At 35.7% G+C, this 13666-nt stretch overlaps 2 protein-coding genes across 3 annotated transcripts in view; one reads left to right on the forward strand and one right to left on the reverse strand.

Annotated features, from left to right (window-relative positions):
* Mettl15 (methyltransferase 15, mitochondrial 12S rRNA N4-cytidine) overlaps window positions 1-11094 on the reverse strand; it is a 224093-nt gene extending 212999 nt beyond the window's left edge. The window contains exons 1-3 of one of the 2 annotated variants that reach the window (XM_077797497.1): window positions 10914-11094; window positions 8832-9068; window positions 5552-5838 (exon numbers count right to left, since the gene is read on the reverse strand). In XM_077797497.1, the coding sequence (XP_077653623.1) occupies window positions 5552-5821 (270 nt within the window). In that variant the 5' untranslated portion in view covers window positions 5822-5838; window positions 8832-9068; window positions 10914-11094. The remainder of the gene's footprint in view (window positions 1-5551; window positions 5839-8831; window positions 9069-10913) is intronic. The other variant, XM_077797498.1, reaches the window with a different exon arrangement.
* A 128-nt stretch (window positions 11095-11222) lies between these two features.
* Kif18a (kinesin family member 18A) overlaps window positions 11223-13666 on the forward strand; it is a 79811-nt gene continuing 77367 nt past the window's right edge. The window contains exon 1 of the mRNA XM_026412279.2: window positions 11223-11283. The gene's annotated coding sequence lies outside the window, so the exon portion shown is untranslated. The remainder of the gene's footprint in view (window positions 11284-13666) is intronic.

The raw sequence follows: 13666 nt of genomic DNA on the forward strand, positions 1-13666 counted from the left end.
CAGAGCACCCTAGGTTCCATTCCCAGTACCAAAAAAAAAAAAAAAAAAAGTGTTATGAAAGGAAAATGCACATGACACATGATTCCAATAATGTATAACAAACAAGAATACCTATCTCCTCTGGAGGCTCAGAAAAAGATCCCCTAAGAAAATAAAATTTGATTCAAGACCTAAAGGATGTTGATCAGAGTTCCAGTCAGAGGAAGCAGCACTTTTTCAGTTCCAGATGAGTCCTGGCATTTTTCTTCTAAACTTTTAAATTTTGTGTAGTTCCATTCCTCATCCTTCTCCCTATGATCACAGGAGCTATTTACCAAGCTCATATTACATGGAAGATACCATTCTGAGCAACTGATAAAAATTAATTCAACTAGGTCACATAGTAAATATCTAGGGTAGATTCTTCCTCATTCTGCAGATAAGGAATCCCTGAGGTACAGCCATGATAAGTTACTGGCTACATGATAAGTTACACAGCTACTGGCAATCAACTGTATAGAAGCCACATGTGCCAAACTAAATTAGTACTACTATTGGGCAAAGAATTCCAAGTCTCCTATATCTTAAGCTGTTATCTATCATTTCAAACTACAAAAAAAGATAATGTATAATTTCTCCAGTTTTCAGTAATCAGGAATAAAAAAAATTAATCAATATTGCCTGGAGTAAAGCATTTCAGGAACAAGAGGTATGTTTTTAAATAACTAACACATTCTTACAAAAAGTTATTCAGCCAGAATATAAAATTAAAACTAAGCAAGAGGAAACTATTATAATTTATTTAGTTCTTTCTATACCTTCCAAGGTAATGGAAGAGGATTCTTATAATTCAAACTAGCAAATATTTTAAATGTATTGGCAAAACTAATATGTAGTAAATTGGCAATGATTCTGAATAAATTCCCCAAATCAATATTTTCTTTAGGTACATAACTTTTAAACATTAAAAAAAGTAACTTTTACAAGCCTTAAACCTCATTTAAAACTACATTTAAATATTTTTAAAACTTTTGGTTGTGATCAAAAGTTTCATCTGTGAATTCATCATTGAAGGTGATGTGAAAAACAGTAATTAAATGGGTGATTGATACAACTGAAGGTATGACTCATAGTTTGCTAAGGAAAATGATTTGGGGGAAAAAGGCTCAGGAAGAAAAAAAGCAAATAATGGATTCTGGATGAGATGAAGACCTTTCCTGTCCAAGGGCTGTCACCAGTTCTTTATTACTTGAAGATTAAGGGAATAGCGAATAAAGCTGTCTGCCAGACAGCCAAAAATGTAAGAATAACATTGTCTCTAAGTGCATCTCACTTGAAAGTTTTCAAAAACCATATTCATAAAATTAAACTTTCTATAAAAAGTTACGAGAAAACCCATCTTGAATCAGAACAATGGAAATGTCAAAAAAAATTACATCTGTCACGAATTTGAACAGAATAAAACAGCACTGTAGGTCAAATTGTAGAATCATCTAATTTTACTTCACTGGGTTTTAGAAAACAAACAGATACAATAAAGAGTTCTCAGGAGATTTAGTAGGGTTTCTTTTTGTTGGTTTGGGGGGTTTTTTTTGTTTGTTTGTTTGTTTGTTTTTCCACTAGCTAACACAAAATAAATATTTAGTTTTGCTACTAGGGTTTAGTAAATAGATACAATGTGTTTTGGTTTTTGAGATTCCAGAAGTGAAATTAAGGCTACAGATATGATAGTCCCCTACTCTCACGTGCGTTTGGATGTCTGCAAACTAACTCATATATATTTGAACATACTTCTTAAAAATTTACACTTGTGGGGTTTGATTGCTATTTCTGCATTATCACTCTCTAAAGAAAATGAAGAGAATTTCATTTGATAGTTGAATTCAACAGAACATTTTACCCAATTTTTAAATTTACATTTTATGTATATGTATTTTAGAGCCCCTACTATGTAAAAGCATTAAGCTAGACACTTTACACAAATAAACTCATTTAATAATGTGTGATGAGGCTGGGATTGTGGCTCAACGGTAGAGTGCTCGACTAGCACGGGCGGGACCCAGGTTCGATTCTCAGCACCACATAAAAATAAAAGCACTGTGTTGTGTCCATCTACAAAAAGAGATTCATTCTCTCTTTCTCCTTCTCTCTCTCTCTCTCTCTCTCTCTCAAAAAAAAAATGTGTGATTTATTGTTATGTATATACTTTGTGAGGTTAGGAAAAGAATATTTTGATGATGAAGCAAACCTACTTTCTGTCACTGATGACTTGTATATGAGCAACATCTAGTCAACCTAGTACATCTTACCTTATGTATATATTTTAGAACTTAGTTAATTAAAACTGCATGATCCAGGGCTGGGGTTGTGGCTCAGCTGTAGAGCACTCACCTAGTACAAGGCATTGGGTTTGATCCTCAGCACCACATAAAAATAAATAAGAAAAATAAAGGTATTGTGTCCACCTACAACTAAAAAAAATATTTTAAAAAACTGCATGAATGATGGTGGAATGAGTTAGACATCATTACCCTAAGTACATGTATGAAGACACAAATGGTGAAAATATTTTGTGTAAAATCAGTGACTTGAAACATTGTGCTCTATATGTGTAATATGAAACGAACTGCATTCTACCACCATGTATAACAAATTACAATAAATAAATAATTTAATTTAAAAAAACTGTATGATCCGACTCAAAGACTCAAAAACAGACAAAAACTTAAGGGTTCTGTGTGACTGTGTATTTTTGCACATGTATAGATTTGGAACAAATCAGTCCAGTTAAAGAATCTTTACTCTTAATCTACACTAAACTTATATGTTCTCCTGTATGCTGGTAAAAAGAAGAAAGGTGTGACTTTTAAAATGAAAAAACAAAAAGTGACATAGGAAAAAACAGCTTTTAGAATAAAGGATTCTATTTCTGAAGTTAGTACACTAAGAATATTGTCAGTATTAAGTTATAAGCAGATATTTAAAGAAAACTTGCTATGATAAATTTTTCATTTGTGAATGTACTTAATTATCAGAAAAGTTTATAGCTTTTTCTTTTTTGGATATTCTATCATCTAATATTTTTGTTATATGATAAAATAAAAACCTTATTAATCCTGCTAGCAATACTATAAGATAGGTAGGATGGTTAATTCTAACATCAACTTGCTTGGGACACAGTACCTGAAACTTTGAAGGTGATTTTGGAATGCAAGTAACATATAAATTGGTGGACCCTCTATAATGTGGGTAGTCTTCACCCAAACAGTGAAAAGACTTAATAGACCAAAGACTGACCCACACTGGAATAAGATGGGATTCTACCAGCATACTGCCTTTGGACTCCAACTTTAACTCTACTTCCCTGTGTCTCCAGTGTCCCAGCCTACCCCACAGATGAAGGAATCCACAATTACAAGAAACAATTCTTTAAAATCTCAACCTCAATCTTTTTCTCTCCCATGACCACAAACACACAATTAGTCATCCCTTATCTGTAGTGTCATTTTGTACAATTTCAGTTGACCATGGTAACCTCTGATTTCTTTCAGAAATAAACAACCACTGTGGTAATACATGCCTGCTAATTCCAGCCACTTGGGAGGCTGAGGCAGGAGGACTGCAAGTTTGAGGCCAGCCTCAGCAATTTGGCAAGACCCTATGTCAAGATAAACAATAAAAAGAATTGGGTATATAGTTCAGTGATAAAGCATTCCTGGGTTAAATCCTGAGTATCAAAAACAAAGAAAAAAAATTTTAAGGTGTGCAGCAATCCAAATAGTGTGATGAAAATTTCACAGCATTCCACCACCATTCTACTGTGTCTGCTCCGGACATGACTCACCCGGTTGTCCAGTGTATCTACGCTGTGTACACTCACCCTCTGTTGACTTTGGTTATTTGATCAATTGTCACCATGTTTCGTTGGTATATTTATTCAAGTAAACCTTGTTAAACTTAATAATAGCAACCAGAGTACTGATAATTTAGATATGCCAAAGAAAAGCCATAAGGTGCTTCCTTTAAGCAAAAAGGTAAAATGTTCCCAACTTAATAAGAAGTAAAAAAAAAAAAATCAATTGCTGAGGTTAAACATAATATGTATAAAATTCGGTAGTATCCATCGTTGAAGTATTCACTGGGGATTGTAGAATGTGTCCTCTGTGGATAAAAGGGAACTACTGTCTACGTAAAAACTAACACAACACACACACACACACACACACACACACACACACACATCTCTGCAGTTTGCACTCCAAGGGTTTATATTTTGGAAGTGTGGTCCCCAGTGTGGCAATGTTGAAAGGTGGTTCAACTTTTAAGAGGTGGGGCAGACAGAGAAAATATAAGTCTTTAAGGGCACTGCTCTCATAAGGAATAGATGCATTTCGTCCAAAAGGATTGCAATAAAAAGAACAAGAATGGCCTTTCCTCATGCTCTACCTTTCTGTCTCACAAGGTGATCTCTCCCTCCCACATGTGTTTCCCCCACAATGCCATTACCATGCTGCCAAATACCCAATGGAGACCTCACGAGAGCCAGTGCCAGCCTATTTGCACTTTCAGCCCCAAAAACTGTGAGATATATTAATCTCTTATTGATAAGAGATACCAGCCCCTGGGTATTTTGTTATAGTAGTAGAAAATGGAGTAGCACACATGCATGCAAACGTGCAAATACACACACACACACACACACACACACACACACACACTCACTCACACACTCTCTCTCGACTGGTTTTGTCTCTCTGAAGATACCTGACTAATACAGGAGGCAACGGGAAAACTAAGGTTAAGAAAATCAGTTTGTGCCAACATTCCTTTTAAACTATGATCTGACAAAAAAAAAATCCTAAAAAAATCAATTCTGGGAAATTATCTGGTGGATCCTCAAAGAATTAAGCATGGAAAAATTTTGACCCTACACATATACTGAAGAGAATTAAAAAGATATGTCCACACGAAATCTTGTACACAAATGCTTGTAACAATCACATTCACAACAGTTACCAACTGGTAAAAAATATCAATGCCCATCAACTGATAAATGAATAAAGAAAATAAGACATATCCATGCAATGGAATGATTCAGCCATAAAAAAAAAGTAGGGTTGAGATGTAGTCCAGTGGTAGAGATGTTGCCTAGTATGTACAAGACTTTGTATTTGATAATTAGCACCAGCCCCTTTCCCCCCCTCGCAAAAACAAAAGGAGGAACAAAGTACGTAATCCTATAAAAGGGGCAAAACGTCCTTCAAAATCTGAGCAAAAGAGGGCAAATACAAAAGGCCAAATATTATATGAATCCATTTCTATAAAATGTCAGAATAAGCAAATCCATGAAGACAAAAAATAGACTAATGGTTGTCAAGGACGGGGATGGAATGTCAATGAGTATGAGGTTTCCTACTGGAGTGATGAGACTCTTCCTGAATTAGATAGTAGTGATGACGATACAGCCTCATATGAATATACTATAAACCACTAAATTATACACTTTAAAATGATTAGTATTACAACTGGTGGAATTATCTCATTAAAAAAAAAGGTTAAAAAATCTACTCACCTGCCCTTTTTCTGGTGCCAAGCAATGAACAACTTCATCCACCATTACTGGAATATGTAATTTGGCCATGGCTTCAGAATCTATATCTTCAGATCTCTGTAACTCCTGATCTCCAGTTAGATCTGTTTGCTCCTGGGTTTCATTTTCATTATATCTTTCTGCTGTAGTATGAATTTTTTTTGGCCAAACACCTAAATTATGTATGCCAGATTTCAACCAGCATGGAAAATATTCTCTAAATATTCTACAAAAATATGGGTATTGAAGCATTCTGTAGTTCAACAAGTCTAGAAAAGAAATTTAAAATGATAATTGTTGGATTTTTAAGAAGAATGTTATACTATGGAAAAGCAAATTAATATGAACTATTTAATACACCAAAAAAAAGTAAGAGTCATTATGTGAATAAGGTGACTAACCTCCTTATATGAAACAAGGACTCTAAGAGAATGCAGAATCATAATTCAAATATAATTTTTAATGTTGCCTGATAAGTTCTAAGACCATTAGTGTTTTAACCATGAGGATATGAAAAGTAGTTATTCAGTAATCATTTTTTTCGTTTTTGAACTTTAATTGGTTCTAAAGAGTGGATTTGATGAGTCAAAATTATTTATGGATGACTGAGGGATTATGACTATCCTAGTTTATGTTAAGGTGATCTTTTATTTCAAGATCTTTTATTTGTTTTTTTCCATATTGTTAAATTTTCATGTTTAATTTACCTTTGTAGGAGTGACTATCCCTGAAAAAAGGCCAGACATGTAAATCAAAAAAAAAAAGATGATCAGCCTCTGAAAATACTGCGTATTTCTCTTGGACAATCTCTGAAGAAATTATCTCACCACAGCTTGTATCAGTGGAGTATATAGATCCATTTAAACTACAACTAAACTCAATTGAACACATCTTGGCATTTCATAGCCCCCTTTTTTTGTGTGTTTGGGTTTTTTGATACTTGGGATTGAACCCAGGGCCTACTCATGCTAAGCATACACACTCTACCTCTATGCTTCAGCCCTAGACCCCAACATTCTAATTGTCCTTGTGCCCCAAAATCAAGTAATTAAATAATTGACAAGTTTCTTGAATTTCTTATATGTGTTCTATTTTCTTCTGCAATTTTAATTCTTTTAAATGCAGAGGGGGAAAATGTTATTTGTGTAAACATTAACAGAAGACCTTTTGAAAACACTGTTTTATGCAACAGGCTTCAATTGATGTTTTTAATACAACCATAATAAATATCTAGTTAATCATACTCTTCTTTCCTTATAGATTGAGTGATTTAAGAATGAGACCTATACCCTTGTATCCACAGAAATCTGGTGTACACTATGTACTTAATAAGTATTCCTAGGGAAAAAAAATGATTGGATAGATAAATTCCAAACTCTACAGAATAAACATTTTTATCTATCCTAGCTTTAGGAAATTTCACCTGATTGACTCCACCAAAAAACATATGGTCTCAAAATTACACTTAAATATATCTTACTTTCCTTTTGCAATAGAAAATGAAGAATTAATCACATGTATTGACTAAAACTGTGGAACACAAATATCTGACATTATACATATGTAACATGAATGAGATGTTACCTTAAAGTCAATTTTTTTATCATCCCCAGAATTATGTGGTAATGTGACATAGAAAAAAATGTAGCCACAAAAAGATAAATTACAAATGAGATTTTTAAATAAATTTCTGGATATTACCCATCAACAAACTGGCCAAATTGTTAATTATGTATACAAAGCAATTCTAACTACTCTTTAACTTACTGTATCTAAAATTTTTCAAAATAATACCTAACATTTATTTAGCACTACGTACTACTTACTTTAATAACACTACATGATCTAACTCATTTAATTCTTCATATAACTCTTGGAGTTAGATATTATTCGTCCCATTTTACAGATGAGGAAAATGGAGAAGCTAAATAATTTGTCAAAGTTCACATAGCTAGAGAGATATAATATAGGCAGTCTATCCCCAGAGTCTAAAGTCTTAATCCCCATGCCATAAATTTCACCCACAGGAACTATTTAATGCACTCATGTAATTTAATGATACTTTATGTTGACTATGTATGTGTAGTATCTCATGAATTCAATTTTCTTGCTTCAGATGGAAATAAGAATGGGGTAGCTAATAGAAAACATATTGCAATAGGCCTAAACAGTGGAATCTGGAATATTTAACAGAATTACACTCTATGTCCTGATTTTGAAAATTGTTTTTAAAGGAAGCATCATTTCTAACATAGGAATCTGAACTATGTGGGAAAAAACAAGTACAAGAATAGAGTTTTTAAAAATGCTATAGCCAGCATATGATTCTTTTCTACTGTATTCAGTTCCTATATATTTATTCATTGTTCAAGGCACAAAGCCTTAAAATTTAACCATGAATTGATTGCCTACTAACTTGGTCAACATGGAGAAAGGGCTACCAATGACTCATTTTCTTCTTTGGTTGTTTCCTAGAATACTTTCTTTTAAATGTAAGAGGGAAAGCTGTAACAGGAGTTCATTTTCTGTAACAGTATCCTACTAGACTATCCAGAGTCCTCCTGTGTTCGTCTAAGAACCCACCACTTGTAACTGATGTGATACAGCAATCTGTATACAGGGTAAAAATGGGAGTTCATAACCCACTTGAATCAAACTGTGAAATATGATACATTAAGAACTGTGTAATGTTTTGAACTACCAATAAAATAAAAAAAAAAAAAAAGATTGTCTTAAGTTTCCTGTGGTCAGAGAACCAAGCCCAATTAGTAAACCTAGACCCAGGAGCAAACTGTATGATGTCCACAGCAAATTCATTGAGCTTTTCTCTACCGCAAACTTCAGTTTAGTAATTAAGGACACAAAATTAGCGAGGTGAGTCTTTTAATTGTGGGAACCAAAAAAAAAAAAGTGATGCCTGTAAAGACTACTTCCTCGCGGTGTTAACAATTACCATCATTAATCAGTTTTCCTCTGCACGGAAATCCTGTTTCAAAAGGCAATGCTTAATGCAAAAAACGCGATTTGGAGGGTGGCACCCGAACGCTGAGAAAGTGAAAGAGGTTCTAAAGAAATGGAAGAATACACCCTTTTGCCCAAGAATTACTCTGACAAGAGAAAATTGCTGGGAAAACCCAGGAGGAACGCGTGCTGAGGAGGGGCGTGGATTCTGTGCCCAGGGAATCAAGCGACCTCCTAGGAGTTCCCCTAAGGCACAGTGCTTTCCAAAAGAGCACTGGTAACTCGGCCACCTTCTCCTCACCTGAGGCACGAAGATTTCTCAGTCGGCCTCTAACTTGGGCCAGTGACGACCACTATGGTGCCGGAGAACCTGAGAGGGCTACACGTCTAGTTCCCAGCCCTGGGGGAATCTTGCAAGAACGGACAAATTGAGCCCAGGTCCGCCCCAGCAACAGAGGACCGTCCGCCTTTCGTTCCGTTGCTTCCAGCCCCAGCTGTGAAAGAGTCTTGCAGGCGCTGAAGTTTCCCAAGGACCTTCCTGGGGGGAATAGATAAGACCTCACCATTGCCATGTTTAAATTCGCTTTTACATCTTTTTTTTTTTTTTAATGTCTGAGGCAACTTTAAATCTAACTTTCCATTTTCTCCTTTACTCTTTGATTTACTATGAAAATAAATTAGTGGTCCAATAACATGACTGTAAATTATAAAGTACTCCAATTTCTAACAAAATGTGGGAACTTATGTTTCCTTATCTCTACACGGTTGGAAAGTCTGGATTCTATTTTCCTTCATTTCATTACAAAATACCCATTTTTTTCCCTATGTTATACCTCCTTAATATCTTGCCAAACTTAAGAATAGCCAGCTGGCACAGTATGGCATTGATTGTAATGTCAAAATCAGTCTGCTTTAATCAAATATAAGATTCCTCAAGAATACAGTCTACATCTCAACACTGCTATATGGCAAGTGTAGCTGAACTGAAGTTTAATGAAAAATAAATACTTGAATGAGGTGTGGAAACAGCTGTAAAACTGATAAGCCAACACAATGTGCATGTCAAAACTGATGAAATTTAAAAATACTTACATTTACTTATTCACCAAAAATAAATGCAATTTTATAAGAATATGGTAAGAAATGCATATTTTCAGATTAGGATATCATCTTACTGTTACTTAACCTAAAAAGTATTTCAGCAACAAATGATTCTGAGTTGGCTTGTTTGTAGAATTCAAGTATTTTACTTTATGGGTATTCTGAAACTTCTGTTTTCTCTTGGTAAAATGAAAGTAATGATATATACATTGCATGGGCTGTTTTTATAATTAAATGAGATAAGAAAATACATAAAGTGACTAATAAAATACTTGAAATGTCAAAGGTAAAGTACCATACAATAAGGACATATTTAAAATAAAATAAAAAGGTTTCTCAAATTTATTGCCAAACCCAGCTTCAAATAACTTCCATTAGCTAAAATGCATATAATAGCGAGAAATAAATAGTAGCTTTATTGTTCAGAGACAATCATATAACATGCATCACATATAATACACAATGCCTCTGATTTTCTTCAGCCTACTGAAGAACCATAGGGTCCGTAATCCGTTGAGATTCCCATACATTGTTTCACTATAATTGTCTGCATTGTCGCATCCAATTTATATACAGTGATACTGGATCACTAGAATATGAACTCCAAGAAGGTAGGGATTTTGACCCTACTGTGTACTACTGTGTCCCTAAAATCTACAATCAATATTTGCTGAAAGGATACAATAACAGTAATATGAAGAACAATAAAATTCAAATGACTCAGTAACTCAGTGGCAGAGGGCTTGCCTAGCATGCATGAGGCTCGGAGGTTCAATCCCCAGCACTGCAAAAATACAATAAAATTTAAATTTAAATATCTTTACAAAGGAAGACGAGTTATCTCAGCAAAAATATTTCTCATTCTTTTCCAAGTACTTTTTGTCTTTTTCAAGTGTACATTCTGAAATAATACCTACAATCTTAAGACTTAAAAATTATCACTTCATCCAATAACAAACTAAGCCAATAGCTTTAAATAAATTTATTTCGTAATGTCATCATTAAAAGAATGTAAAAAGCAAGCAAACATCAAATAGCTTCAACCAGGTAGTAGGCCCGGGAGTACTGAGAAATGAAGCCATGGCCCTCTAAACATGGGACCTGGATTTCTAATTAATTCGGGGGAAAAGGCCCCCAGAGGCACGAGCCCTGCCTCACTAATCAGAGAGGGAAAAGGAAGAAAATAAATATCCAAAACCCATTAATCCACACCCAACAGGTTCCGCCTCTCCACTTAGCACAGGGCATACGCCAACCCCTGCCGGTAAAATGTCTCACTCACACCCTGAACTCTGAGACCGGGCCCTGCTCCTGCGGATCTGTTGGCCGAGTGAAGATCCCAGGTGGCTGTCTCCCACCTGCACCTCCGGTCTAGCCCCGCCCACCTCGGCCACCGCCTCCGGAAACCGCCCCGCGCGTTGCCACCGCGACGCACAGAAAAGCCGCTTCCACCCCGCCGCGCCTCTGAGCCTCCTGGCGCCAAGAGGCAGCGTGCCGTGGCAACGTCAGACGTAGTGACGTCACGAGGACGGCAGCCAATGAAAAGAGCCGCTGAAGGAGCTGGCTTGGTTTTGAATCTTGTGGTGGAGTTTGAAGCGCCAGGAGGCGGACATTGAAGTGAAGTAGTCGCGGTAAACTCTTCCGGGCCTGAGGTGAGTAAGAAGCACTAGAGGAGAAAACTGTGATCTCTCTGACGCTGATTTTGATAATCTGTCTTACTGGGAGCGGGTGTCCGGCCGCCGCCTCAGGTCTAGAGGATCAGATGGTCTTGTTGACAAACAGAAGCGTTAAGGGGGTGGGGGTGGGGGAGTGCCAGTCCCTGGGGAGAAAGTGAAAGCCGGAAAGAACTCCAGTACTAACCAAGACCATTGGTTAGCCTGACTTCTCTGCAGGAAGGGCAGCGATCTTCTGCCTTCACTTTTGACAGGAAGTTTTCTAGGGTATCTTGGCTTCATTCCCAGACTTTGGCATAGGACTGTAACTGTCCAGCACCTTGCAGTGTGAGGTTCCTGGATTCCAAATTTGGAGTGTTTTATTTCAGATGCATATGTAAGTGTGTCTCTGGGCTTAACTATCTAATGAGGAGTTTTCGTTCATGACCGCATAAAGTTTTTGGCTGGCGAGGTTCAGCTATTAGCTTTGTGCTACTGCTCCATTGGGAGCCAGCTCCTAGCCCCAGTCGTAGCTTCAAGGTAAAACTTGTCCTGACTACCTAACGGACTTTCAGAGTTACCCTGGCAAAGTGCTCTGCAAATGAGAGTGCCTGTGAGCGCTGAGCATCAGTCCTATGGTTTCTCCTTTAGCTAATTCAAGACTTCAGGAGTTAATTAACCCCTTTGTTACAAAGAAACCAAAACAGGCTGCTGCACTTTAACTTGAACTACTCTTGTGAAAAAGAAATGATCTGATGAGAACTAATTTTGTTCCGTAGTTTACAACTTAAACTATGGAATAATTGGGTAAAAAGTGTTAAATACTCAACAGGTTCTAGCTGTTGGTGTCATTTCACTGAAGACAGCCTGTGACCTTGGTTTTGGGAGGTTTTCATGAATTTTGGAGCTATAGGATATGAAGTTCAAAGACTAGATTGTTACTGAGTTTATATTATTTTGTAAGAACTGTCCCTTTCAGTAGAAAAGAGTATCTGCTTTTAACAGTGATCAATCTCTTGTGTTATTGAAAAGTATTTACAAGCACATAAAATTTTCATTTTAAAATTACATCTTGTCCTACTATAGATATACCTCAAATCAATAAAATGGATTTTCTCCTGTTAACTCTGACAACTAAAATTTAAAAAAAAAAAAAGCCCATCTGTCAGTGACGCCCTTCCCTTCACTAGAATTTTTCATTCTTTCCTGATTGATGCATCAGTTAGTGGGAGTTAATGAAGTTAGTGGAAACAGTGGCTCTAATAATAAGATTATTCAAAGAGTAGGTCAAGTTAAACACTATAAATGAGAGGATAGTTCCCAGTCCTAAGAAATTCTTGTCAAATCGGAATAGAATTCAAATTTGAGTTTACTGATTTTTTTCTTAGAAACACATGACCTTAACAAACAAAAGATCAGTATCTGTCTTCAAATTTAATAACAAGTTGTGAATAACATAATTCACATATGTCTATTTTGGTGCCATTGTTTGGAAGCTTTCTCTTCAGATTCTAGTAGAGCACAGTTGTAAAAACATGGCCTTTGGATTTGAATCCACTTAATGGCTCCCCACTGACTAGCTATATCATTTGAGAAAATTACTTATCCCAAGACTGTCCCTGTGTTTGTAAAATAGTAATAGAACCTACCTTATATGATTATTATAAGAATTGAAAGAGATGATGAATATCAAATGTTTACCATAACACTTGATACATAGAGTAAACTCAGATGATAATCATCATTGCTCATTATCACTAGTTATCACGATACAGACTTAATCCAAGCTTTTTTGATAACATGTTTTCTGAGAGTTGCTACTGTGTGATGTGGGGCAGGTACAGCAAAATCATCATCAGTTATGTTTCAACATGCATTTGAGAACTCTTTTACTAAGACTTGAGATCTTCTAATGTAGGCAACTAGAGTACAACAAGGAGTTGAGGGACGAAGGAAATGAAGAGATATTGGTCCAGATGTACAAACTTTAAGTTATAAAATAAACTAGTTCATGGGATCTAATGTACACCATGGGTAGTGATAGATCTATTATTTCATGGTAATCATTATACAATGAATATATCAAATATTTACGTTGTATACCTTGAATATATACAATCTTTATTATCAATTATATCTTTTTTAAAGTAAGCAAATATGTATATATTTTTAATTTCTATGGGAAAATCTCTGAGGATCTCTGTTCTGAACCGATTACATTGCTTTTTGAATTGTGTGTATATTTTATGTAGTTAGTCGATTAATTCATTTGTTTGTCATTCATTTGAGAACTTACTGTACCAGACTCTCTACAAAAGACTAGGGATATCAAGTAAAAACAGTTACATTAGCTGTTATTTCTTATTATTCTCTTGTACCCTTT

The sequence above is a fragment of the Urocitellus parryii genome, chromosome 4 (assembly GCF_045843805.1).
Source record: "Urocitellus parryii isolate mUroPar1 chromosome 4, mUroPar1.hap1, whole genome shotgun sequence".
Lineage (NCBI taxonomy): Eukaryota > Metazoa > Chordata > Mammalia > Rodentia > Sciuridae > Urocitellus > Urocitellus parryii.